Raw genomic sequence first — 25,883 nt, forward strand, 5'->3', positions numbered from 1 at the left:
GAACTGCTCCCCGAGCTTGATGACTCCAAGGGCTGCATAGATTTCATGTATGCATCATATTTTAAGTTGGGTTCCACATTTCTTCGACGCTCGTCACGGTCAGTAATCGGATAACTGGCATCATAACATTTCATTTCTCGTGAAATCATCACTATTACCTCCGCCGCAGGCATTGCTTGTATTTTTTCAGCAGTATCTAGATCCCCGAACCAACATTCTAGGGTCGATATTGAGGTGGGATTGTCACGTAGAGTGATGGTAGGGAAATGATTGCGTTTTATGAGAGTATAGTCGATTTGGGTCTTTCTGTTCTTACTATAAAATGAGGGAAGCTAGGACAACCTTGTTGAAATCTTTAATCCCGTCATTGATCGTCCTCTTGTTTACCTGCTTTTAGTTTCCCTCTTATTGAAAATATTAACCAAAGTTTGTGTTATAGTTCATGTTTCACATCCGTAGCAAGGCGCAGGTTTAATAATAGTTTGGCTTTCAAAATCGGTAGTACTGAGTAGAAAGCTCTGTTTGCGATCTGGATTCGTCCTTTTATTTCGTTCATTTCCATTGATTGGTCAGTCGTACGCCCAAGTATATAAAGTTGTTTACATTTTCTAGGTTTTACTCGTCAATCGTAATGTTTTGTATATTGGGCGTGATTTTTCTAGTTTGCGCTATAATTTTTGTTTTGTTTTCATTAATTCGTAGAGCAGCTTCGTTTCCTTTTTATCTAGGTTTATATTATGATGGCAGATATTAAAATCGGTTTACTGTCTGTCTGTCTGTTTGTCGGTCACACGCACACGCTTATAGCGATTGACACCAAATTCGGTGGAAATGTGGGAACTGTGAACGCACATACATATAGTGAGTTACCTCCTTTTACGTTCAATTTAAGGGGGGGGGGGGGGTCTCATACATGCAAAAGGGGGGTGTAACATTTTTTTCATCAAATATAGTCATGTGGGGTATCAAATTAAAGGTTAGTACTTTCCGAAGCCGGTCTTAGTTTTGACATTTATTCGAAAGGTAGGGAGTGCGGGGGGTTGAAAGTGAAACTACCAAACCGAAAAATCTAAAAAAAAATGCCTGGGCTCCGAAATACCTTCCATTCCGATATCTCTTCAAATAAAGTTAATAATAGTATATTACCATATTTTTGGGAAAATTGAGCAAAACTCCCCTTAAGTTTATCTCAGAGTTGTAAAAGTTGGTAGTAGTATAAAATATAATATGAAGCATATTATCTCCAAGTTTGATCAAAATCATACTATTAGTAACAAAGTTACACTAGCTCAAAGTTGTCTTTACCGTGTAAATTTACAACCCGAAGTACTAAATCTGATATGCTAAATGCATATTCTTAACGGGCTATGTACAAATGGAATAATTCTATACTCACAGGCGAAGCAAACAAAACCTTTCATACCTAAAACGCCCAGCTTCCGGTTTCCCGACTTGTTTAACTTAAATTAACAGAGAACGAATCAGAAAACATACAGAAAAAATAATAAAGTCGTTATTAGGGGAAGTAAAATTTTAGTTAAATCACGCAGTCACCGAAAGCAGGGTTTTCACCGATATCAATACTAGAAGAATTTGCCAGGTTATATGACTACAACCAAGACTGCAGTGATGCCACTTTCACTTTGTCTCCTAGAACTCAGCCGAAATTAAAATCAAGAGCAAGGAACTCATTCATTTTCTTTTTCTTCAGCCTTTGTCCCGTTCACAAGCGCTCGTCGTGATCGGTTTCGCCATTTGGCTCTATCAAATGCCTGATCTGAATACAATCTCGAGGCTTTTAAATCCCCATCCAGCATATCAAGCCACCGTTGTTTCGGCCAGCCTTTTGGTCGTTTACCATCGATTTCCATGTTCAGACCAATCTTGGCAAGTGAATTCTCGTTAACACGAATTGCGTGACCATACCATTGAAGACGCCTCTCTCGCAAATTTTCCACGATCAATGCAACCCTATAACGATCGCGGATACCCTCATTTCGGATGTGACCACGCCGCTAGTCCAAAGCAAAAGCGAAAATGGGAAAGAGGAGACATCCATCAGCGTCTTTTTAACTAGATTCACTATTGATATTTGCAGCAGTAGACATGGAACCTAACCATTTTTTTTGCACCTCCAGAAGGTATTAATTACAGCCAAAATTAACTTCCCACAAAGGTACCGACTACAAATAGTAACGACGACAGCGAACTATGGAAAAATGCATTGCCAGTGTACTGCCGCGAATCACATGGTAAGGAATCAAACCCTCGGTTGGATTCCAATTAATTAGATGTAACTAGATATTGGCTATGAACACGTGGTTGAAAAATAAGAAAAAAAAAACACAAATAAAAGCGGCATTCCATGCTTTATATCAAAATAATCAAATAAAAAAAGGAGTTTAAGTGTCATACAAAAGGGAAGTGAATTGCTTTAAAAAATTCCTTTGTATATGCCGATATGCTCTGAGATGTTGCTTTAAAACGAATGGTGTATGAAACTTGTCAATAAGGTGTAGGTGTATGTGTCTAAACTACACAGTAAAAACATAAAATTTAAATAAATCATGCAAGCTGACCACTGTTAAAAATTTAAGCACAATAAATTTAGCAAACCTAATCATTTGCTAGGCTTTTGCACACCGAAGGGCGAGGTAAGCATTTTTAGTATCCCGAAAATAAAACACTATCTGGAAGAAGCAGGTTGGAAATTATCTCGGCCGATAAGTGATTTCCGTTATTCCTTACACTAACAATACTGTATCTAAGTTTCGTTCATACCTCCATATCCACTCAAATTGGGAAATTGTCTAGAAGTCCCCATAAATTTGAAAATTGTGCTTTACAATGATTCAAAGTTATATCTTTTGCGTATATTTACTGCAACCCAAAACACTAAATGTCAATATCACACTAAAGTAAGTAATCTGACATACTACGTATTACGAACTACGTACAAATGAAACAGAAATCCACAAAATCTTTCATTCCTGAAACCTGGAACATCGAGCTTCCACTTTTCGACATTTTTTGTCCTATTTCTGTCCTCTTGGGAGTGATAATAAAAAGCGAATAGTAAATAAAAAAAACACAACAAGAAAGAATAAACTGCGTGATCCCACTCTACTCTATTTTAGGGGGAGAGTAAAGTCATAATCTAAAAATTCTTAGCCGCTACTAAGCTAATCGATTACGTATTACAATTCATTATAAGAATGCCCTCTTAATGTTGGTCTGCTTCTTCTGAATGAAACTAAAAGACTAGACACAAATATACTATATTCACATTAGCCAAAAGATATACATATTCTATACATGCAAGCCAGAAGCCCGGGTTTTCTAAACTTGACACAAAACCCAACAAATATCAAAACAGTTCTGTAGAAATTCTCTGACTGATCGTGTTTTCGGTTTTCCAATAATAGTAAATCCCGCAACCATGCTACACATCCACTAATTTAGTGCAACAACATACGACAAAATCACGATCGAACTAGATTACAAACCTGGTCATTTATCCGCGTGAATATCTATGTATCCACTATCTGGCACGGTAGATACCTAGCTTCCACTACGCCCATACAAACATATGTATGCGCATATTTCCTACTTAAAAAAACAATAATGAATTAAGCGTCAAATGCACTTATTCAATCACAGATCGCAAGCCTGATCCCACCTGATGTGCGCGCGCGAAGCGAGATCTATATATAAAAGGCAGAATGCTGCGGCGAGGTCCAACAGTTCAATCTAGCTACGCCATCAAAAGGCTCAGCGGCTATCATCAACACAAGATCGATTCTTCGTCAGCCCGAAGTTAAGTGATCTGTCTTTCTGATCAAAAGCAATTCAGCCAAAGTTGCAGAGATAGTGCCGAATTTGGAGAAGACAACCTCATTGCGAAGCAATCTAAAATTGTTTAGTGAAAGTGATCCACTCATTGAGCTCGTTTTCATTGTCACGATCAAGGTGTTAACAGTGTAGTTTTCTCGAGTAGTGCAGCCAAATTTTGAAAACTAGTGAAACTTTAAAAATACCCCGAGAAAGAAATCATGCCTGCCACCGGTGAATTAAATATTGATCAGATTGTCGTTGAGGATCATCATATTTCTAGTGGTGCTGAAAGTGTTTCGGAGGACGAAGATCACGCAAATTTCCTGAATAAGTGCAAAGCTATGGATTCAAATGGAAGGAACGGTTTTGCTAGTGGAAGTAGCGACAACGAGGACCAATCTGCACAAGAATACGATCAACAACAAATTGCCAATCCTAGATTCTGCAGTCTCCCAGTTCGTTCAGTTCACGAGAAGTTTCTTCGTGAAGCCATCGATGTAATCCTGAACGCAGCAGTTTTCAATGCAACTGATCGCAAAAATAAGGTCCTGGATTGGCGAAATCCTGAAGAACTCAGTGAGATTTTCGATTTTAAGCTGAAATCAACTCCGGACAGCGATCAAAAGCTTCTACTGCTGATTTTAGATACCATAAAATACTCAGTGAAAACAGGACATCCCTACTTCGTCAATCAGTTATTTTCAGGAGTTGATCCCTACGCATTGATTGGTCAATGGCTCACTGATGCCTTGAACCCAAGTGTCTACACCTACGAAGTTTCTCCAGTTTTCATTCTGATGGAGGAAGTCGTATTGAAGGAAATGCGAAAAATCGTTGGGTTCCCAAATGATGGTGATGGCGATGGCATCTTCTGTCCTGGAGGTTCAATAGCCAATGGATATGCGATCAGTTGCGGACGATACAAATTCATGCCGGAGATTAAGGTAATTATCTTTACTAATTTATGATTATAACATAGAGTGTAATGAAAATGAAACCAGGCGTTCGTATTGAATTCATGAATTCACAATGTATTCGATGAATGAGGCATCCCTTATACAGGATATTAGCGGAAATGCCATTCTCTTCATACCAATTCAACTCTTAGATGTTCCTTCAATTCGAATAATCGTGTTACATAAATCATTCAGACGTGATCGATTTCGCAGCTTCATTCAGCTAAAAAGCAGCGTCATTTTTCACGAGTGCAATTAGTGAATGTTATGCGCCAATTATTTTAACACAAAAAAGATTTGCCAAATTGTAGATATTTTTTAACCCAGAAGCCGTCGTGAAGTGAATGCAGATATCCTAGTAGTGGAAAGTTGCAATCATACTCTAAACAGGAGACCATTTACGTTCGAAGGGGAAAAACCACAAAGCAGTTGTTATATTTTGAATTTTGAATGTGCTGTGTTCTGGCACAGCCTACGTGTGCATGTGCATCACTTCAAAACAATGTTGGCCCTTCCTTGCCAAAAAAGTCCATATGCAACTATGTCTATTTGAATTTGGTGAAAAGTGAAACACTTGTGTAATTCCCAAAAGTCTTAAGTCATCTTATTCGGGTTTTTGCCAATAAAATTAGACAATTTGGCAAATAATGTAGACTTCGTAGCACCAAACGGGATGCATAACCAATTCAATGTCAATGTCGACATCCTTCTTTTGTTTTACTTTTATTGTTTCGACCGTCGAGGGTATTTTCGTCTGAAGTACTATCACACACTTTTCGAAATAATTTTTAGGATTTTCTTGTGTTGGATGCTTTTTAGGATTCTTATTGAGATACTCAAGTCAATCTTCTACTCTCCAGTTTGGACAATTATTTCCATTTGAAAACAGTTAATAAGTTAGTGCTTTCCAGACTAAGCAAGTTGTCCTTAAATGCTTTTAAATGTTTCTGTCGGGCTAAGCTTTATATTCGTTCTTAAATTTAAATGAAACTGTAACTGCGAACCAGCTGGACTGATAAAGAAACATTTTCTCCTGATCAAATGTTTGCATGAGGGAGCACTGTCCCATCATACTTCAATTCGGGTGATTCGCTCAAGAAAAATCTGTGCAAATTACAGGATGAAAAAAAAAGTAAAGAGAAGTAGACCTAACTTAATTACTAAACTTTAGCAAGGATTTAAGGCATTGATAAGGAATATAACCATATATATTATTTGATGATCTAAGTGTTAAAAGGACTATTAATCCTTATTATTATCATACAATGTATTCCCAGAATGGGTGATTTTGCTAGATAACGGTTTTCGCGGTATCTACTCATACTGAGTTGAATATGCTAATATAAATATTCAGTTGGCTTTAAATCGCCCACCCATTGTAAGATTTCTGCACTTTGAAATTTGAAAATTGTGTAAACTTGATAGAGCAGGACTTCTAAGTAAAATGTTCAGCAAACTGACTTCCTAATGCTGCTTCCTTCAGAGTACCTTCTGATTTTGCCATTATTGTCTCATCTACCAGTACGATGACTATTGTTTTCGTCAAGGGCTTCAAATTTAATGTGTTATTATCAACAATAATCGAAGCAAAGGCGTCAAAGCAGAAATAACAGTCGTATTATACTGCTTTAGCTGCAGCACATATTGAAACAGAAACAAGTCGGAAAATCGAAGTTTTGCCTTTCAGGTATAAAAGCTTTCGTGCATTTCTTATGTATGAATATATGAGTGTACACTTGCCCTCTTTGCAAACCAGATCCTAAAGTTTATGTGTTTAGTATTGCGACTATTAACTTTAGTGTGATACGGACATTGTATCTTAGATTGCAACAAATTTGCACAAAAGTGACAATGTTGAGTTATTATAACTTTATTAATAATAGTGCGATTTGCATCAAAGCTGGTAGTATCATACTCTACATTGGTTCTAGGATAAACGTACGGGAGTGTCCAGTTAGTTTCTAAAAAATATAGTAATATTATAATAAATAAAGTAATATACTATTATTAACTTTATTTAAATAAATATCGGGATGGAAAGTATTTCGAGACCTGGACACCGTATCGTAGCAACTTCTTGTTTTTTCAACTGCATAGTTTCTGAAAACGGGTCCGTGAAAGAATTCACAGTGGCACCTTTTCCAGCAAATGTCGTATCAATAGGAGCTGTTTCTGAGAAAAGTGCGTGTGACAAACGGACCGTAAATTGTAATAAAAGAACTCCCAACCACGGTCACTATTACCTTTTCCTGATTCGCTTAATTAAGGGGATATTTCTTGTTGGAAATAATAAAAGTGTAATATCTTCGGGGTGCCAGAGACATTGTCATTAAATATTATACATTACCAGTTAGATAAGGTTGATGGTTTCCTTGACGACAACAAGAATTTATAGCAACTCTAGTTTTGTATGTCTGATCTTAATTGATACACTTCAACCAATGGACTAATTTCATTTTCATCGTAGAATTTTTTAAAGCGATTATTAGCACTACCTTTTAACTTTCAAAACACCTTACAGTTATTATTGTTTTCTAATTCGCTGAATAGACTGAATATGGGTTCAGTCTACGACGACATCAACATTGAATTAAACACAACCACCTTCTCCACTTTGCCGGTAGTATGTCTTTTTGGATCAATAACCGATTAATGTACCCACTGCAGTTATAATACCGCTATATCCACTTTTATCTTGTATATGATTTGAGGAAGTCAATTTCTTGCTACATGACAGTCTAAATTAAGATCTAGATCTCATTTCCAACCCGCTACCACTACCTGAAATAAGGTGATATACCATTACATGTATGCGATCGTCTTTTTTTCAAGAAGGAACCGCAATTGGAAAAGTCGCGCCTTTGTATACACATCGTACTTCCACCTCTTTTAAGCAAAAAAGTCTGTGATCGTGGCTGGCAGGATAAGGTCGATATAATAGAGCTGAAGACTTTGTTCGTCTTCATCTGAGTAAAAACTGTGCCCTTCCCTTCCTTCACTGTGAGCCTCATCCTCAATTTTTGTACGCTGCTACGAAAATATCATCTACTTAGTTTATTTAACCTCTTGAGAGATGGCGGTTTCGCTCCCGATATTTTTTCTGTAAACGCCCTTTCATTTGTGAAGCGTTTGTGGGTCCACTAGAAAAACGTCTGAAGAAAAATAAACATGGCTCAAGAGGTTAACTAATTTGACGTAGGTGCTTTCAATGCGTTCTTGTAGTACTTCTTCATAAAAGTGAAATACTTTTCGTATGCATCCGTTAAACTGTCCCTGTACTATGAAATCGTACTGTTTCACCTCTTTCGTTATTTGTTAAATCCTACTCTAAGTTTGCTTTGATTGGCATGCTGGGAAAGAAGCCTTGAAACTGACGATGACCTCGTTTTCGGAAATAAACTGAAGTTTCTTCATTCACTGAACTATTTTCTGTATACGGGAATTATGGCCGTTGTGATTTCTTTGAGCTCATTTCCTGGTTTGTACTCCTTTGATCCTAACTAATACTGGATTAAAGTCTCTCAGAAACGGGGGATTTTCTATTATAAATTTCTGCTTCATGTGGCTTTCGCCTTTTCTTCTCTTGACAGGTGTGTGTCCCTTTCTCAGATGTCCATTCTATCTCGTGCTAATGAACCTTGAGGCGGCATGTAGGATATCAAATGAAAGGTCTTAATTAGCACTTTCCGAGACAGATATATTAGTTTAGATATGGCTGCAACAGCAATGAATGCGGCGGTCCGGAAAGTAGACAAATACCCCACCTTCGCGGCAAGATGCTACTCCCTAAGAGATAAAATATCAGGGCATCATCGAATTGAATATCGAGTTTATTCAAGGTATATGCATTACGGGCTATATATAAATGGAACTACCGTGTAGCCAGATATTCTTACATAAAAAGTCAAACAAACTATTCATACTAAGCTTCCGGATCCCGACTTGTTTTTCTTTAAGCTGTAACTATTGAAGGAAGTGTTTCATTATTGCTTGTATTTCTCTAGCTTATGTATAGAGCCCACTATATCAATTGAGATCCGTGGCTAAATTTTCGGGATGCTTAAGGTTCATCTGTCTCTACTAGTGTCCAGATGACTTGGTGATTAGAGCACCAGGCTGTCGCAACGGAAGGTCACGGTTCATATCTCATTGATGGCAGAGAGATTTGTATCGTGAGTGAATGTCGGATGCCAATCGACCCAGCGGTGAATGAGTACCTGAGTCCAATCAGGTTGCCATATGGTCTTGAATTAAGTGCTCTAACATACTTCAAGGCCTACAACCGATTGAATTATCACACCAACCATTGAAGATTGACAGGGATTGAAGACTGCCAAAAAATTTGGGAAGAAAATCTGTTTTGAATAATATTGAGACAGAGAGAAAAGACTAATCCCATACTACCACACGAAGGACACAAACAAATGTCAAAGAAAAAAGCGGATTATTACTTGTTCATTTGAGTTGAGATGACACCGACAACAAGAAACCAAAATTACAACCAAGGAAGCGCCTATCTTAACGTATCTTGCCGCAGGTTCGTCTATTTATCATAATTCAATCTGAACTTCGACAACTCATCAATAGAACCTAGTTACCTATCATCGCAAGACAAAAGAGGACTGGAAGACTTATTGGTTACAGTTCTAGGCTGTCTCAACGGAAAGTCGCAGTGCAAATCTTCTTGTTGCCAGAGCGATTTGTATTGAGACTCCATGTCAGACCTCAGTCAGCTCAGCGGCCAATGATCACGAATGGAAAGCAACTATGTGAACAGTCTCATCAGCTCAATCTTGTTCTACCCTCTGTAAACTATCGGGAAAACAGCCAAACGAACTTTCCTAACTCATTCAATTCTGGCAAACGCTCCGTATTCATAGAATTTTATGTGAATTACCTTTCATAACACTACGCTGATTCCCAATATATTAAACGGAATTCCTACAGATTATTCACCGCCAAAACCACGGAGAATGGTAATTTTTCATAAAGAAGTTTTTGGTGGCATGACTAATTTCCATTAAAATTTCAATACCACGGCATAATGTTAATGGAAAACTTCGAAGATGGGTATGCTAAGTGGATTCCCCCGTTTGACAATGACCGCTAGCTATGCAAGCTTTTATATTATTCAACTGAACCAGACAACGAGTCGCGCCCCACATCAAATATGATGTCTCCACTGCAACTTGATCTACCACTAACGTTTGCTGTCTGTAAGAAAACATATGGTACAATTGTATATACGTAAATAAAGTATCTACACATTATAACTAAAGCCAATTAGTTTTAACTAAGATGAACCAATGCTGAAGAAAAATGAAAGATACGTAATTGAATGGCATTGCATTTAACACACTTTCCAGGTGAAACGAAAGATACGGTACTGAGGAGATAATCACAGTGTTAAGTGATTGTTACACAGCATGGAAAGCCTGTAAATGTTTGTAAATTATGTGAACGTTTTCAGGTGACAAACTTTGCAAACTTCCATTTCTAGATATATTTGCTAGATAAAAATCTGAAATAGTTGACAGACAGAAAGATATTATGAATGCGTTCCGCTCAATAAGATGCTTAGCCCCAGCATCTCATTTACCAATTTGATATAAGAGTATGGGTTTCGCCGTGAACTTGATCTCCTGAGGTTGATGTTTATAAATTGCGGTCAGTTATTTACGTAGCGATTGCCTGTCGAAACTTTATAGCCACTTGATTTAATTAGATTTGGTGTAAAACTTCACTTTGAAAACTAACATTGTTGTCGTGCAACAAATTCTCATTCTATTCTACTGTCGTTTTGTCCAGTTTCGTTAGGCCGGCCACACACGTAGAATTTTAGCTGACAGTTCAAACTGAACAGTCGAAACCTTGAGCTTAAACTGTACGGTGTAGAAGCACACATATGTACAGTGCAATCTTTCAGTTTCTATAAGTTTTTACAATGGAAATAAATTAAAATAGAAGTGCATTTGTCCTGACAAAAACTTAACTGAGAACTGTACACCTCACACATGCACAAGTCAGTTTAACTTTTCAATTAAAAAATCAAAATTCGTCTGTCTATCTGTCACATCTATCTGTCTTACTCCAAAACGACTAACGCATGGTCACGAAATAGGGTGAGGATGTGTGATCTGTGAATCCCTTTATATAAAACGGGTGATAGCATTTTGCACTGCGTTCTCAGAATGTGGTCATGTGAGGTATCAAATTAAAGAGCTTAATTAGTACTTTTCGGAAGTGATTCTATTTTTGAAACTGGAGGAAACGTAGAGGAGTGCGGGTGATTCATCCTATGATGTCGATATCGTCAGCATAGGCCAGTAGTTGAGTGAAGTTAAAGAGGATTGTACCCCTCGCATTTATCTCAGCATCACGAATCACTTTCTCCAGAGCCAGGTTAAAGAGGATGCATGACACATGATAGGGCATCCCCTTATCGTTGGCCGTTGTGGATATCGAATGGTCCCGAGAGTGATCCTGCTGCTTTTATTTCGCCTCGCACATTGGTCAGAGTAGCCTAGTCAGTCTTATCAATTTCGTCGGGATACCGAATTCTCTCATGGCCGTGTACAGTTTTACCCTGGCAATGCTGTCATAGGCGGCTTTAAAGTCGATTAGAAGGTGCAACTGCAATGCAACTGATGTCCATATTCCAACAGTTTTTCAATCGTTTGCCGCAGAAATAAAATCTGATCTGTTGCGGGTTTGCCTGGATGAAGCCTCTTTGATATGTGCCAATGATGTTCTGGGTGTATGGGGCTATCCGACCTAGCAAGATAGCGGAGAATATCTTATAGATGGTACTCAGCAACGTGATATCTCTATAATTGCTGCACTGTGTGACATCTCCCTTATGTATCTCAGAACCTATCCAACCAAAAAATCCATAAGAAATCTATGCCTCAAAATACATCCCATTCCGATATCTGTTCAAAGTTTTATAAATTTGCCCAGAAACTGCCCCCCCCCCCCCTTAAGTTCATCCTAGAAATACAAGATTTGGTACGCTAAGCAATAATATAATTCACAATTTTGGAAAGTTTGAGAAACAATCAACTGTGTATTTCACGTGAATGATATCGTCATCATATAAATGGAATTCATATGAACGACGGAGTTGGAGTTTAGAAATATATATCAAGAATTATTTTAGATTGAGGTATGTACGAATGGGAAAACGTGCATAGAAAATTTCTCACACTAGTTTTTCACTAAATCTTTGTCTGGCTCAAAGTCATTCCTAGGTCTCACTGATGCAATGTGTAAAGTGTGACAGTTACAAGGGCTATTTATATTACGAAGAGGGTTAGGTTACTACAATTTCCTTCGAAGCCCTAGTAACCTTGTTCAAACTTGATATGGTACAGGCCTACACACCTTGACTCACTAATCATAACTGACAATTATTTTATCTTGAAAAACCTTTGGCGTCACTACGATCGATTTTCCAATTGTCGCTTAAACATTCGCTTTAGACGTTCGCTCAGAAAGAGAAGGTTCGCTTGCTTGATCAGAACTGAAAAAATTTATTTCACTCATCAATAAATTTAGTTTAGCAAATCTAATAAATTATACCATTTCCTATTTTCAGTCAAAAGGTTTATGTGGTGGACCACGACTTGTCTTATTCACATCCGAAGATGCTCATTATTCCGTTCAAAAATTAGCCTCTTTCATGGGATTGGGAATGGATAATGTTTACAAAGTCCAGACAGACCCAATTGGCAAAATTATTCCAGAAAATCTAGAAGAACAAATTCTTCGCGCCAAATCAGAGGGTGCTCTCCCATTTATGGTTTCTGCGACTGCTGGTACTACCGTTTTGGGAGCATTTGATCCTCTCGAGAAAATCGCAGACATATGCGAAAAATATGGACTGTGGATGCATGTAGACGCTGCTTGGGGTGGTGGTGCATTGATGTCGCCGAAATATCGTCATTTATTAAAAGGAATTGAGAGGTAAGTCTAAGATGTTGATAATTGGAATGGTCAGCTTTTCCACTTCTATTTGCTTTGTCATTCATTCGCATGGGGTTCCATTCAAAGCAACCTTATCACTAACGATGATTCAATGCCTCCTCTACTTTGTAGCAAATTAAATTCACCTTGCTTTAATAAAGAATATGCTTCCAACCATAATGAACTGATCAATGTCTGGTTGCTCAAGTGTGGCAATGAAATTAGAAACTGAATAAAGAATCATATCACATACATATAATATATATATTTATATGGTAACGTGTGGAACGCGTCCCTCTAGAAATGAATACATTACTATCATCCATGTATCAAGAAAAGATGGCATTTATTTTTAGATGCAAATAAATTCAAACACCAAATTTCAAAGCTAATTTAAATATCAAGAGGCAAAAAAGCAAAAACAATCCGCAATTGTACCACGTTAATTTGCTTGAAAACTAAACAATATCGGCGAAAGTAGTGGACCTTTAAAAATCCAATTTACATTCTTCATAGTTTTAACACTCAACCTTCGTGTCACATTTATAGTTTTTCTTAAGTTTCCACTAAACAATAATTAGAGTTATTAATGTCAGTATACAGGTATGATGAACTACATGATTTTTTATGCCTTTCAATGCGGAAACTTACTACAACGATTATGGACATGTCTTAAAAAAAGTATTGTTTTGATTTTCTGACTCAAGTAGATAGGAAGACTGAATTTATCGACAAGGCTACTGACAATTTCAATTAGCTCCGGTAGATAAATGAACAATGCTACGAAACTTATAACAAATTAGTTTCCAAAAAAAGCTACGTCTAATGATGTGCCATTTGAGAATTTCTTGAACCAGGAACTAGGGAATTGCATGTTCCTTAGAAACAGTTTTAATTTTCTGAAAATAAGGCTTTGAAGATTTTTTATATGATAGGTAATGAACTTTGCGTGGAACTCAATAAGTAGCTCATATGAAACTTGATCTGCTAGCACGGAAGCCGGTGCAGTACTTTAAAAGCTGAACTTTTTCAAATGTTAGCAAGGGTAGACTAGGTACTTCCGCTTCAGGGGAAGATCGTGCTGGTAGTTTCCTACTTTTAGCATACGACCAGGCAACTAGATCGCCATCGCCATCTAAAAGGGATAAGGAACAGGAGCATGGTTCGGTTCATATACATGTGTTGTTCATAGTTTCTCAGTTCAGTTCAGGCTCTAACCTCATAATTCGTGGTGACATCTCTCAAAATTTCTACTCATATTGTGTCATTTTTAAGGTTTTATTTGCAAAAAAATTATTAAAATCGGTTCAAAATCTGCCTGTCTCTCTTTCTGTTTGTCTGTCACACGTACTTTTCTCAGAAACGGCTACACCGAATTTGGTGAAAAGGTGGGAGTTGTGAACGGCCAGACATGCAGCGGGTCCCATCCTTCTACGTTGAGATTTAGGGGGGTCCCCATACATGCAAAAGGGGGATGTGAAACTTTTTTCACCGAATATAGTTGGGTATCAAATGAAAGGTCTCGATTAGTACTTTTCTAAACCGGTCTTAGTTTTGAGATTTATTAGGAAGGCGGAGAGCGGGAGGGGTGGAAATTGATGATTTCTTTAACGGACCCAGTCTCAGAAACTACTCAACCGAAAAGTCTGAAAAAAGTCATGAAGTTGCCTCTATATGGTATCCAGGCCCCAAAATACTCTCCTTGTCGATATCTGCTCAAATTCAATTAATAATAGTATGTTACTATATTTTTAGGGAAATTGGGTAAAAAGCCCCATCCCAGTGTTATAAAAGGTAGTAGTATAGAATATAATATGAAGCATATTATCCCCAAGTTTGATCAAAATCATACTATTACTAACAAAGTTACAGTAGCTCAAAGTTGACTTTACCGTGTAAATTTATTGCAACTAAATGTCAATATCACACTAAACGGAGTAGTCTGACATGCTAAATGCATTTACATAACAGGCTACGAATGGGCTACGTGTTTTCTCTGTCTTTGCTAACAGTGCTAGATGTTGTTTCGTGAAATGACGACTTGCGAATTTAAATAATAAGAAATTTCTTTTGAATTGTTTAGAAAAAGCTAACTACATTAATTGTTATCAATACAAGAGCGGCACTTGAATGGTAGTCAGACATCGGGCTTGTATATCTAGACAATCGCCGGGCTTCTTTGCGGTTTAAATTTTGGGTCCTAGCATTAAAGTTCTTTTTATGAGCTCTACTTTTAATATCATGAAAATCCACAGGAACTATTATGTGCATTCTATTTAATATAGATTATATGCATTCTATGTATAATGGGAATTCTTGCCCAACCTGAATCCATCAATTGATTTTCTCCTTCTCAACTCTCTGCTTCCTCTCAGTGCATAATGTACGGCGTGCCAGCAGATGTATATTACTAGATGGTGAAACAGGGTCGCTCGTCTCGATTGATTGCGTTATTTTGCTCGACCTGTATGGAGTCAGAAAGCTCTCAAATCCCCATCTAGGATATCGTTTCCCATTGACGTCCATGTTCTGACCAATCTTGGCAGGCGAGTTTTCATTGGCATACCCATACTATCGAAAAAGCTTCTCTAGCAATTTTTCTACGATCCAAGCAACCCCATATCGATCGCGGATGTCCTCATTTCGGAAGTGGCCATGGCATCTTACACTACCCTCCATTACCGCAAGGCGCCAACACTGAGAACCGTAGAGGGCGACAAAGCGAAAGACACTGTAGCAAATTTCGGGTTTGAAACGTTCGATCACCAAAAGCGCCAGTTGTGAAACACTACTTAATCCAAGTTGTGCTAAATCGTAAAGCACATTGGCTGATACCCATAATCCTAGATATTTAAATCACTCCGTTCTAGATAGATTGCTGACAGTGGTAGTGTCTCTTTCATTGGGATCGGTCGTTAACAATTCTGTTTTATTCAGATTCAGTCCCAGACAGTTTTGCTATGAAACGCTAGGAAAACATCATCTGCATAGAGCATTTGTAGGATGATGAACATTGGATGTCCAGTGTGAGAGCATCTATAGCAAAAACATGATTGACATGATGATTGATGCGTAGGCGCTTCATTGATGAACACAGACAGTCAAAAAAAAAGAGTTTTAATGTAGCTGGCACAATTTAAACTCTACTTTTCGGTTCATGGTAAAGCCATTTAACCCAGCGCAGAGTTCCTCTGTCACTAGGTGTTGTCACAAAGCGACTAGATGAGTTTGCATGGCACACGGTCAAACACCTCTAAATCCAGAAATGCATACTAGAAAGGTCAATGCTTCTCACGGCGCTTCTCCATGAGTAACCGCACGATGAACCCGCTTTGATTCAGGGATATTTGTTGTCGCAAATACGGTTGTCAAGAATGTGTTTAGAAATCTTCGTTGTATCTGACAACTGAATAGCAACCAGTATACTATTAAAGACAGTTTTTCTTGAGTTTTTATACTACTATACTATACTAGTATCCCTGGGGAACCAGTCAGTTCCTTACAATATTCGTCCCTGTGGTCTTAAGAATTGGGCCTTATTTCAAGAAGTCTGCTTCCATATCTCACGAATCGGCAACATAAGTAATGTAATCACCCAGCAACTTCAAACAGTCGTTAACTATTATGTGTTACCAGCAGCAGTTGATGCACCGATTAAGATGAAATATTATCAGAGGAATGAACGGAGGCTAGTAATGAATTTCTAGGTCTTGTACATTTGAGTTCTTTTGGTAGTGAGAGAATTGCAACTGAGATCAACCTAGCGATCTTACCGAGTTCGAATTCTGTTTTACCTGATTATCTGTCAAATTAAATAAAGAGGGGGAATCTGTTCGGATAAAAACTAGAACCATTGAGTTGCGAAAAATAGCTTAGATAGATGGGTATCCGTGGCCGCTTTGATGAGTTTGGTATCACATACTCTTAAGACCATGACTGCTGTGATAAGAGCAAGGAGGCAAAGTCTAGCTAGCTCAGATCTTCAGAGATCTCGCGATCGGATTTAGTTATAGGCAGACCAAATTCTCCTTGACTTGACATAGGTGGTGAGGATAGAAAACTTATCTCGAAGAAAACTTTCGCACAAAAGATATTTGCCATTATCCCTTCATAAAGGTTTTATGTAGAAACTGATATTGCGAAACAAATCAGAACAAGGAACAATATCTGCATCGTCAACCTTGTTTAGGTCTCCATACAACAATTCAACCGTACATTAAATTTCTTCTCGGTGCGCGGTAATTAAATCCTTCTAATAAAAAGTGCCCCTCAAATAGAAAGAATTTATCAAGAATCATGACTTGCGATACAAAAGATGGAGAAAGAGAGACTCGTTTTCAGGCGTCGAAAGCCGAAATGGCGTCCTCAGATTAGCAAAACTGATGCTTCTTCTGAAGCATGTCTATCCGCGTGCAGTCAACGAAGCGTACTTTGGCACAAATCATTAATATCACCCACACATTCTAAACAACGTCCGTAGCAGTTTGATAGTTTTCAACCGCGGAAAATCCTTGATCTTGATGGAACGTACCTTGCCGGGATCGGTGCAGATCATCCCATTACAATTCCTTCACGACCAACTTGCTCTTCCGGATATTCTATGTCAAGCGGGCCCAACTAACACAGGAAGCAGCAACTCCTCTAAATATATGAGCAGGGATGACTTTGTCCACATGGCATAATCACGAACTGATAGAGTGGTCGCCCTGGAATTATGAAGGCAGTCTTATCCTTGAACGCCTCATTCCATGGGATGAACCCATCCTTCAAATCTAGACTTGTAATAAATCTAGCCTTAGGGAGACAGCTAAAAATCCTTCACGGTGACACTGTTCACCATACGCGCACCAAGGCAAAGCCGCACTTTACCAGGTTTCACCAAACGGATGACGGGCGAAGGCCAGGAACTTTGCGATTTCTCGATGACTCCCAAAACCAGCATCCGGTCAATCTCTTCATGGAAGAGCTGCTCGATAGCAGGAGAGACTGAGAAGTATCTCTGCTTAACCGCTTTGTTATCCCCAACATCGTTGACGTGTGTTGTTAGACTTATACGTGCTAAGCCCTCCGACTCGAAAGACGGAAATTTGCCAATGGCAACATCGAGCTTAACTTGCTGGTGTGTAGTCAACTGGTGTTGGTAGACGTTCTCGACATTGTCTATTGAACAAGGTAAAGGTGCAAATAATTCCTGTCCGTGTCCGAATTCGCACACAAAATAAGCACCAAGGTATAAATTTTGGGTTAACGATTAGATAATGAGGAACGACATCGATTCCGTCCGATCACGACACGTGATGTCAGCCGACACTTTGCCTACTGTTGAGTGGCTGGTCTCATCGGCAGTCCTGAGATCGATGCGTAATCTCTCCCTCCTCTGGTTCACCGGTTCTCCCAATACCAGTCCACTGCTTCGTCTGCAAAGTATATACACATGTACTCTAGCAATAAAGAAAAGTTACTATGTAGAGTCGAATGAGTCAGGGATTCGACTTTAACAACGAACTTATTTATAGCCAATAATCCCTCTGAATCGTAATAGGAGTCTAAAATATGTGATACCTTCTCAAAGGACATCACGCTACAGAAACGAGCTTTCGGACTGATTAGGAGTGCCAAGGGAGGCAGCGGCAAGGACAGGGATACAGTAGCTGGGAGCCGTTCCATGATCGGCAGGTTTGTTACCAAACTTGCAAACAAAACCTTAAAAATATAACCTTAAGAATCTTTAACGTTGAAATCTGGAAATCAGCAATGGGACCCTTCAGGCATGAAAGAGATTGCTTTTTTTAATTGTATAGTGAGCCTTCTCTTCCATCTCCTTTTGAACTTTGCGCTTAATGTTCTCGAGTTAATTGGGTAGGCCCGATAGACAGACAGACATGGAAACGATTTGAATAAAGTTTTGTGTTACAAAAGTCGTTAACAACGATCTTCTATTTCCAAAACCGGTGAAACGAAAAGTTAAAAAAAAAACTACAAACCAAGATTCCCAGTCTTATCCACATTGAAGGACACGATATTCAAAGCACTGAACGGTTGGTATGTTTGGTTATTCTATCTACAAACTAATTACAAAAACCGAAGCAAATTTTCCAAAATTCACAAATTCAAATTTGCAGAAAAAAGGTGTTCCTACTATGTATATATGTCCATCTATGTGCACGTACCCATACGCGCTTCAATTCCCATGAAAGCCTAAATTTTCATAAAGCTCAAAAAACAATGTTAAATTACTATCCTTGAAGGTTACAGTTACAATTTGTAACTCATTTATAATCTAAACTATTTCATGTATGCCAGCAATTCTACTAATTGGAATGAAAATGTATTAATCGGTTTACAAATTGAATTCTGTCTTAACATCATGTATGTACCTATGTGGTCACACCATAAACCCATAAACTTGAGGCTACAAACTTTAGCGTAACTTTTTTACCTCGAACAGTACTTTTTTGAAAGCATTTTTCATGCAAGGCATGAACAGAATTAAGTAATTTAGTAAATTCCACGGAAATTGCTGGAACTTATTAAACTCTAATAGGTGGCGACCCATAATTGTCACGAATGCAACATACCCCAGAATATAATAGAATTATCTTTGCTTTTTCCGTGACTTAGTTATTTCCCAACATCTTCCAGATGCAGTAAATGTTAGCCATCGAATTCCCATTCAAATTTTCAAAAGATAAATTTCTTTTTCGTTATTTTTAAATCGGTATTGCCCACATATTAATGCGCTAGGTAAGTTGATGAACGATACTTTTTTAGAAAGTGATCACTGGGCTGGTTTCATCATGGTGGGAAATATGAATTATTTTTGTGTCTGAGACTGGATCTGCTAGAAAGTCCTAGAGTATTTCATTTTTACTATCCTCATTTATTTCCTCAAAGTTTACAGAGCTGGTTCCATCTTGAAACTCATTGGAATCTTCCTTCGCCTTTTTCCTGACTATACCTGGTCAGCTCTTAACCCAGCTCTCAAGAACATGCCACTGGCTGCCAGTTATACTTTCATAGAACCTTGCAGCAGTTAAAAATGAGATCGAGGAAAAAATATATAAATGGAGGAATTATAGTTTGGCCGGATTTTGATTATTCTAAATGAAGAGAAAGTGCCGATGGAAAATAGGGAAAAATTAACTGCTATTTCATTTCACCAAATTACAAATATTTCGACATTCTTAAATTCTTTTCATTGTTCACGTAATACTAAATTAAAGAAACTCACCGACTGCTTGGAACGGATTGAATCTTTTCCCCTTTCTTACTGACCTCATGACCGCCCGCATCTGTCCTGTTTGAATGGAAAAAAAATTGCCGACGTGTCCCCCCAAGGGTGCTCATGGCTCAGTCAGGGATGCAAAACAGGCATCAAATGTCGTTCCGCCATTGAAAATTGAGGTAAACTATGTGAACGTTTCAGGCTACGGTGGAGCATGTTGAAAACTGATCAAGCCTCCCGTGGGTAACCAGACCACCGAAGACTACAAATTTTGTGAAATTTAGGATGCACTTTATCCAAGCACAGCCTAATAGGACTGGTGCTATAAATTAATGTCACAAACTTTTAGAATACAATAAAAAACATTATTCACAAAAATGATCCCGGCAGGTAATTATACTGGGTGGACGGAAACTAAGATGTCACTTATTTGTTCAAATATTTCAGAAAGTATAAAAACAACTGAATTATTTTTAGTAAGCTATGTAAGCATGTTAATTAATACAATTCATTAGATAGATATTTGGTGTGATGTCCTTTCATTTCGTAGCACTCATTTATTCGCCTTAGGAAACTATCGTGAAGTCTGAAAATATGACCTTTGCCGATTTGGTCCCACTCGCTTCGAACCCGTTCAATTAGCGATAGACGATTGGTTGGCTTAGGTTTGGTGAACACTGCTTCCTTCAATATTGCCCATAAATTTTCGATGGGATTAATTTCGGTTAAGTTGCCTGTCAATCCATTCAAACCGTTGAGAAGTACTGTTCCGCCTTCGCTATACTGGCTTTCGCGGTGTGACATGCATAGATATTCCTTTTGGATATTGTTACCGTTTTTTGAGACACTTCCCGTAGATCGGTAAGATTTTGTTTCGGTAGTACCCGCCATTAATTGTGCAGTTTTCATCAATAATAATAAGCTCGGATTTTGCAAATAAACCTATCCCTCCGGCCACCATTATTTTAAGTTCTTGTTTCCGTCGTTGAACTGGTTATATCGTTTTCGGATTCGATGTTCTCCTCGAAGCCTTGTCCATTAACCTCTTACAAAACCTTTTCTTGACTTCAATCTTTGTTTCGGTTAGAAGCGGCTTTGTTAGTCTCACAGACCCATGTTTTCCACACGGACGGCTTCTGATATAATCTTTGACAACAGTTCTGGAGAATTTTTTGCCCTTGTTCGGACTTTTTTTTTGTCGGCACTTGAGGCATCCCACTTCTTTTCTCTTCTTCATTTTGTCCTGGGGCTCGCTGGGCCCACAAAAAGACAGTCATCCTGTAAACAATAAGCGGCCGGGTAATGAAAGCGATACTGTTGCCCTGTTGACACAGATCTTACTGCCGTGTCTCTTTGACAATACCATGGTGCTAGAAAAAAATATCCATTCAGTAAAAATTCCTGCAATCTCTAAAAAAAATCTAATTTTGTGAACGTTGTGTTCGAATAAAAAGTGATTGTCTACTTTCGAGCCACCTCTTACTAGCATACTAACCTGTTAATTCTCTAGACTCCGCAAACTAAGTGTTACTAAACCAAGCGCTATATTTCCCGGGTCATTCATTTATCATGATATTCCAAAGTCATATCATTCTTACTGAAAAATCTTTTGCAATAAAGTACAACTATAACCAAAATCTGAGAAATTGTTTTCATATCATCTAAGATTTCAAATAAAACGCTTAAAAGCAAAATGCGTAGCTTACTATATAAAAAGTTTGTTATTCATATTATATGTTTTTATCTTAAATAAGTTACGCGAATGCTACCAAGCAGGAAGCTATGAATTCAAAACTGGAAGTCTTTAGCTAGAAGCTTTTGCAATTTTTATATTTTACACTAAATAATACAAAAAAAAAACATTTAAAAATCTTACATTAAACCAATAAAAATAAAAATATTAATCTCCAGAAATTCATTAATTACCAAAAATGGCCAATAAAAATAACCTACCTTGTGTTCGCAATTTCATTTCCTTCAAGATAATTACATTCTTGAATATCGGAACTAGACTGGAAAGTAATATATGCATAGACAATTAGATTGAATGTTTCCATAATAAATTATAAATTCTACTATTCTCCATTGATGGATCTGGCAGTTCGCAGCCGTCATTAGAGAGATCATTGAACGACTAATAATTACCATAAATCTGGCTTTAGAGAATTATTTACTTTTCCATTTGAAGGTGAACTCGTTTTTGCAATGGGACTTGTAAAAAATCTTGAAAGAGATTCTGAAATCCTAAGATCTTTCAATTTAAATTATGCTGAGAATGATATAAACTGAAGTAATATTTTGAAATATCCGGTGAATGGCAATTGTTGCTTTGTTCCGCTGCCACTGAACGATCTTCGATATTGATATTTAATAGAGACGATCTTCAGATAGTTTATTGCTGCTCGACTAAATTTTTGAAAAGGTATACAGTCACGTATGCACTTTCAGTAACTATAACGATTCAAAACGGGGATTCGAAGGTCGTCATTGGCGTACTGGTTCGTCCATTCATACCAAATTTCTATTCAACTTAACTGTTATGTAGGATATCTTACTGAGGAAACAAATTGCTCTTTCATAGCTGTGTTGGAGACGTAAATGTCTGAAATTGAAGAAGAAAATCAAAGCCCTATGCCACGACAAAATTATTTTACAGCTCATATATCTATCTCCCATATCTTCTATTTAACATGTTTAATATTTGCCAGAGTAAATGCTTTACCGTGATTTACATACTTGGTGGATATTAATTATCTGCAAGAGGCCTCAACGAGTTGTAAAGTGCCAGAAAACTGTCCATCATATATGATAAAATAGATACCACCATGATTAGTAGACAAGTTAAGAACGAGGAGACTCTTTAATATTTGCTACTTTTCATGGTTGTTATTCTCCATATAAACGGGTTCAGCAAGAGAGGGATGATTTTGTTATAGGATCACAACGAGGAACGATTTACGAGTTAGACCACTGAGTTATACAAACTTTTTGCGATTATAGCATTTCAATGGCGTTCCAAACAACCCGCACTGAAAACTCTAGTGGTGAAAACCTAACCTAACCTGAAAACTCTAGTGGTAACAGCCTAACAATGAGGAGCAGAAACCTTTATTACTATTATCTTTTAAGTAGATAATAGTAATAAATGTCTCTGCTCCATTCGGATAATTTTAAAAGCCAACATAGACAAAAGAAGAGAGCTAAGGATTTTCAAGTGAATGAAAAGACAAATTTTATCCAATAGTTGTAACATAAAATATGAGCCCCATATTAAATTCTGAGAAAATTTTGAACCACATTGAGCGCTTCTGGTATGACAGGTTTCGCTGACACCTTTTGCAAGGATCACCATATATTTTCTCAGATTTTTCGGATGGATAGTTTCTAAGAATGGGTCGTTAAAATAATTGACCTCTTTCAAACCCCGCACTCCTCTCGTTTGCAGCACAATGCCAAAACTAACACCTACTCCGAATAGTCCTAGTCGAGACCTTTTATTTAATATTCCACATCACAATATTCCTTAAAAAATATATTACACTCCCCTTTTGCATTATTAGGGAACTCAAGGAGAGGGTCCACTTTCAATAAACTTATATATACGTTCTAGTAAAGGAAGACTCAATGGTCGCGTTGTTTTATATTCCTGAACCCAAATATAGCCTACTAACTAAATTAATATGTGGCTGGATGGCTCAGTGATTAGTGCGATAGACTGTCGTACGGAAGTTCACGGTTAAAATCTCACTGCCAGCATTGAGTATCGTGACTGGTTGTTGGATACCAGTCGACTCCGCTGTGAATGATTACCTGAGTCAAATCAGGACAATCACCACAGGCGAGCGCAATGCTAACCACATTGCTTCCTACAGATCCAGTTGCATGCGCCAACGATTATTATTAACCAAATTATTAACATGTAGATCCATATTTGAAAAGTTGCGTTGACCCAGCTTTCACCATCTAACTTTATTCTTCACAATACATCCTACCTAATGCACGCATAGATATTTCCTGTCTGCTACGAAGTCCTACTTATTCTTCAGCATTTATTTTAAAACTAAAACTAATATACGCCTTTCTATTTCAGAGCCGACTCGGTCACCTGGAACCCCCATAAACTACTTACAGCACCACAGCAATGTTCAACATTCCTTACACGACATCGCGGCGTCCTGGCCGACTGTCATTCCACAAATGCAACATACCTATTCCAAAAGGATAAATTCTACGACACTAAATACGATACCGGTGACAAACATATCCAATGCGGTCGACGCGCTGATGTCTTGAAATTCTGGTTAATGTGGCGCGCCAAAGGTACTGACGGTTTCCAGGATCATATCGATAGAGTTTTCGAAAATGCTGAATATCTCACGCAACAATTGAAATCTCGTCCTGGCTTCGAAATGGTTTTGGAGAACCCCGAATGCACGAATGTCTGTTTCTGGTATATTCCACCGAGCTTACGAAATGAGAAGAGGGATGGAGAATTCGAACAGAAACTACATCGTGTTGCACCGAAAATAAAGGAACGCATGATGAAGGAAGGGACCATGATGATCACATATCAACCACTCAGAAGTAAGCCCAACTTCTTCAGATTTGTACTGCAGAATTCAGCCTTAGATAAGGGTGATATGGACCACATAATACGGGAAATCGAGAGACTTGGTGCCGACTTGTGAGCAATAAGTACCAAAACGAGAAATAGTTGTGAAAGAATGAAAAGAATTTCAAATAGAGTTAAATATTATTTTATTTAATCTTCTATATTTGCATATATGATTCTTGCTTTCTGTTTTTTCAAAGAATATTTCTTTCGATACCGTAGAGTTATGTACATGCATCCCAAAATCCTAGATAATTTATTTTGTATTGTAAATATTGAGTAATTCATTTATTGTAGATTTTATACTAAGTTATGTATTAGAATAGGAAGTAGCATATAGACACGGTTTATGTGAACTTACCATTTTTAATATTATTTAAAGTACATTATTTAAATTAATAAAAAACCTTTTGCCGCAAATTTCTTTATCTATTTGCAGCTTGTTCCGATACTATATAAAAAGTTCAGCATGTTTCAGATTCTAGCATAACTTCCTTTGTTTGCGCATTCCGCAAGATGGAATATATCCTTAAAATTTTCAGCGGAATCTAGTTTTGGCCGATCTAATTATTGATTTCCCTGCCTTACCCGCATAATCAACATCTTATAATAAACAACCACTAAAATCAAAGCTACACCAGGAATTTCAGGAAGGGCAGGATGTTCTCTGTGGTTTGGTTTACCAGATTGTCCTCCAAATTCAGCATTTAGCTAAACAAAGTTAATTCATAGCAATTATCAATTTATGAGTCAGAAAATCGCATTACAATCGTTACGTGGCTTATCTATCTTTTATTTCCGGAGATGGAACTCTTCTGCCTCAACTCCTACTCTTTTCTCTGTGGAATACCCACGATTGACTTATTATCGCCTTGGATATAGCATTTACTATATCCAAGACATTCTGAAACACCACGTACTTAAATATGTATGTATATTTGGACTGGTTATTTTTTTCTGGCAGCGACATCCTCTAGAAGATAAAACTTTCGCTTTTTGTGTCCCATACATTGAAGTCAGTACCACTGACATTTTGTTTCCGTCCTTTTGAGTGTCCTTGGACCCCGCCAGAGGACAACATCATTTCCTACACCAAATAAATTGTGATTTATCCCTACATTCCTATATAGTCTGCTGGTCGCAAGCCCATTACATTATTGCCAAGCTGCTTCCAGGATTCTTTTACAGTGGAACCCACGTAACTGCAACACGTATAAACACAAATTGTCTTTAAATGCACCCATCTTTTAAGCCACATGCCTTTCATTCAAATTTCTTTTAGAATTTGGTT

The 25,883-nt window shown here is 37.8% G+C and overlaps 1 protein-coding gene across 1 annotated transcript; it reads left to right on the forward strand.

The window, feature by feature from the left end:
* The first annotated feature begins 3,706 nt into the window (after positions 1–3,706).
* Positions 3,707–25,012, forward strand: LOC119651007 (cysteine sulfinic acid decarboxylase). The gene is made up of 3 exons (XM_038054295.1): positions 3,707–4,778; positions 12,388–12,755; positions 24,071–25,012. The coding sequence occupies exons 1-3, from the start codon at positions 4,053–4,055 to the stop codon at positions 24,666–24,668; spliced, it is 1,692 nt and encodes a 563-aa protein (XP_037910223.1). The 5' UTR covers positions 3,707–4,052; the 3' UTR covers positions 24,669–25,012.
* Positions 25,013–25,883: the final 871 nt, after the last annotated feature.

Source organism: Hermetia illucens, chromosome 3 (assembly GCF_905115235.1).
Source record: "Hermetia illucens chromosome 3, iHerIll2.2.curated.20191125, whole genome shotgun sequence".
NCBI lineage: Eukaryota > Metazoa > Arthropoda > Insecta > Diptera > Stratiomyidae > Hermetia > Hermetia illucens.